This window comes from Chiloscyllium plagiosum, chromosome 3 (genome assembly GCF_004010195.1).
Source record: "Chiloscyllium plagiosum isolate BGI_BamShark_2017 chromosome 3, ASM401019v2, whole genome shotgun sequence".
Lineage (NCBI taxonomy): Eukaryota > Metazoa > Chordata > Chondrichthyes > Orectolobiformes > Hemiscylliidae > Chiloscyllium > Chiloscyllium plagiosum.
In genome coordinates this window covers 54,543,452-54,547,060 of record NC_057712.1, presented here as the reverse complement: position 1 = coordinate 54,547,060, position 3,609 = coordinate 54,543,452, and the positions used below count along the sequence as shown (strand labels likewise).

The 3,609-nt window shown below is 42.2% G+C and overlaps 1 protein-coding gene across 2 annotated transcripts in view; it reads right to left on the bottom strand.

Moving 5' to 3' along the window:
* The window catches only part of ift172 (intraflagellar transport 172), a 279,132-nt gene that overhangs the window by 46,399 nt on the left and 229,124 nt on the right, over positions 1-3,609 (bottom strand). For both annotated transcript variants that reach the window (XM_043682226.1, XM_043682236.1), the window contains one exon: positions 752-868. In XM_043682226.1, coding sequence (XP_043538161.1) covers positions 752-868 — 117 coding nt within the window. The remainder of the gene's footprint in view (positions 1-751; positions 869-3,609) is intronic.

Sequence of the window (3,609 nt, the reverse complement as noted above, 5' to 3'; positions counted from 1 at the left end):
GATCTCTTTCCTCACTATCTCCCTGGGTCCCACCCCCCCACCTTACGAGTTTAAATCCTCCCAAGCAGTTCTAGCAAATTTCCCTGCCAGTGTATTAGTCCCCTTCCAATTTAGGTGCAATCCGTCCTTCTTGTACAGGTCACTTCTACCCCAAAAGAGATTCCAATGATCCCAAAATGCGAATCCTTCTCCCATCCATCAGCTCCTCAGCCATGCATTCATCTGCTCTATCCTCCTATTCCTGCCCTCACTAGCTCGTAGCACTGGGAGTGCACATCATAGGATCTCAATTTACATCTCATCTTTTGGCTATAGCTGGAATCAAATAGTCAAGAGCCAGCGAAGGAGATGCATGTGCACTGCTTGAATTTTAACTCTTGTTCCATCTAGTTTCTTTTAGGTGCAGAGAGGTAAAGTTCACATTTCTCTTTCTGCACTATATGTTTGGGCTGAAAACTTGATTCTTATTTTCCATTATCCAAGCTTACTGCTTCCTACTATTGCTGAATGCGACTATTTGTAGCAAACAGTTGAGGATTATTTGGCTCAACAAATCTCTAATATTCATTCATAGTCCTAAATATTTTAAACTTGGGTTTTCATGTATTCATATGGAACCTGCAATCCCTTAAAATATTATTTCAGAATTGAATAGATATGACTTTTACAACAACAACTCATTCAATAACACATCACAAGATAATAATTGAAAAAATGTACGATGACTAAGTTCTTCTTTGATTTCACTTACTTGTGTATTGGCAGGAGCACCATGTTGAACATACAGACTTAAGGCTTTTTCAGTATGACCTTCTTTGATAAGGTGCGTAACATATAGAGCCACATACTTGTGGAGAATTTTGTAATTCTAAAACAGATAGGACAGTTAATGCAGGATTTAGTATACAGTCACAGCTATTAGAAAATTAATGTAGAAAACTTTAGTATTTCACACATGCAGGTACAAATCAAAGTTTCTGGCCCTACTTAGTTTCTGGCTTATATATAGATCTGGAACATTACACAACTTATAGAATAGAAACAAGAGAATTAGCTCAACTGGCTTATGTTATCATCATTGGTGGTCCCTCGCAAACAAGGATGACACCCTTTCACTCTCAGGGTGGAAGGCTATACAGTCTGATGTGGTTTCTGCAGACTCTAACACACTTGGGGCAAAAGATGGTGATGGGTGGCACATTCCTTATGCTGTTTTTGCTTTGCTTCCATTTTCCCCTCGACAGCAAGTCTGAAGGTACTCGCGCCTTCTTGGATGCTCCTCCTCCATTTCAGATGGTTAAAGCCAGTGATTCGCAGGTGTCAGTGGGAATTCTGCACTTCAACAGCAAGGCCTTGAGAGTATCCCAGAAGCTTCTCCTCTATCCACTTGGGGCTTGCCTGCGGTTTCATAGCTGCGAGTAGAGTACCTACTTGGGGAGTCTCCTGTCAGTCATACAGATGACATGCCCAGCCCATCCCAGCTGCTCAAGGGTGATCAGTGCCTCAATGCTGGGCATGTTGGCCTGCTTGAGGACACTGGTATTGGGGTGTGTCTGTCTTCCCAGCAGATTCACAGGTTCTTGCACAGGCAACATCGCTGATACTGCTCCACTGCCTTGAGGTGTCTGCTGTAAACAGTCAATGTCTCAGGGACATATAGGAAGGTGGGAACCAACACAGTTCTGTACACCATGAGCTTGATGTCGAATTTGATGTTGACCTCGAACAACCTTTTCCTTAGGTGACCGAAGGCTGCGCTAGCATACTGCAGGCAGTGCTGAATCTCTTCATCAATAATTGCTTTCATTGACAAAACACCCCCAAGGTATTAGAAATGGTCAAGGTTTTCTAAAGCCTCCCCGTGGACTTTGATGATGGGGAGTTTGCTCTGCAATGCCTGGCCAAGTTGGTGGAGGACTCTTGTCTTGCGGATGTTCAGGGTGAGACCTTCGTTAAGATGGTCTGGAGTTTGTATTCCGAATTTGCACATGTGCATGTGCTGTAGCCTGATGACAGTGGATGGGGTGACTTTGGGTCGAGGTAGTGAGATAGTGGAAGTTGAATAATTTCCCACTAGTTCTGTAGGTTAGCTTCACTCCAGCAGGAAGTTTGTCGGGGTGAGATGAAGCATTGCATCAAGGTAGATTGAGAATAGTGTGAGGGGATGACACAGCCTTGTTTGATACCGGTCCGAACAGGGAATGGGTCAGTGGTGGAGCCATTTGTCATTACCATGACTTCCATGTCATCATGGAGCAGGCAAAGGATGGTGACAAACTTTGTACTGCAGCCAAAGCAGAGAAAAATGCTTCATAATACATCCTGGTTGATGGTGTCAAAGGCAATGTACAGGGATAGGTTCTTTTCTCAACATTATTCCTGCAGCTTTCACACAATGAAAATCATGTCAAATGTGCCTCTCCATGGGCAGAAGCCACACTGTGATTCCAGGAGGTGTTCCTCAGTCATAAGGAGGAAACAGTTGAAGAGGACCTTGACAATGGCTTTTCCAATGGTCGACAACAGGAAGATTCCCCTGTAGTTACCACTTGTTCACTTTTTTGAAAATGCTCATGACTGTGACATCTCAGTGCTCTCGCTGGATGCTATCCTCCTCCCAGATAAGGCAGACAACAGGCCTTCAAACACTATAATTATCTATTCCTTTCCTGGACTCATCATACAAAAGTTGAATGAAATAGTAGGGTCATTTGAATGAATGGTTTTACTTGAGGAATAATGTGAAGCAGCTCTAATCATTTTCACTGTATGCAACTACCCATTTTTGTGAAATTATTTTACAATATGACAGGATGTACACTCTCCCATATCACTTTAAATGGAATCGAGAAAATGGCTACAGGAGCTGATGGAATTAAAACATTGATACCTCAATAAAGATTAAATTGCAATAAAAATAGTATTGCTGCCTCATTTCTTAAAATCTTTGAAAAACGAGTTCAATATTGCACGGCTTAATTAGCAGAATTACATTATAATAGTATGACAATAATGTGAGTAAAACTAGCATAAACTGGGATCCTTATTATTATTTTATGGGATGAGTCTGCTCAGAAGATACATTTACAGTTATAAAACATTTACTCTCATGACATACTTTCCTCAAGAGCTTATTTCATTTTTGTGTAAACCATCTACCTTGGGTAATAGACAATAGACAATAGGTGCAGGAGTAGGCCATTCTGCCCTTCAAGCCTGCACCATCATTCAATATGATCATGGTTGATCATCCTTAATCAGTATCCTGTTCCTGGCTTATCTCCATAACCCTTGATTCCATAATCCTTGAGAGCTCTATCCAACTCTTTCTTAAATGAATCCAGAGACTGGGCCTCCACTGCCCTCTGGGGCAGAGCATTCCACACAGCCACCACTCTCTGGGTGAAGAAGTTTCTCCTCATCTCTGTCCTAAATGGTCTACCCCATATTTTTAAGCTGTGTCCTCTGGTTCAGCACTCACCCATCAGCGGAAACATGTTTCCTGCCTCCAGAATGTCCAATCCTTTAATAATCTTATACATCTCAATCAGATCCCCTCTCAGTCTACTAAACTCAAGGGTATACAAGCCCAGTCACTCCAGTCTTTCA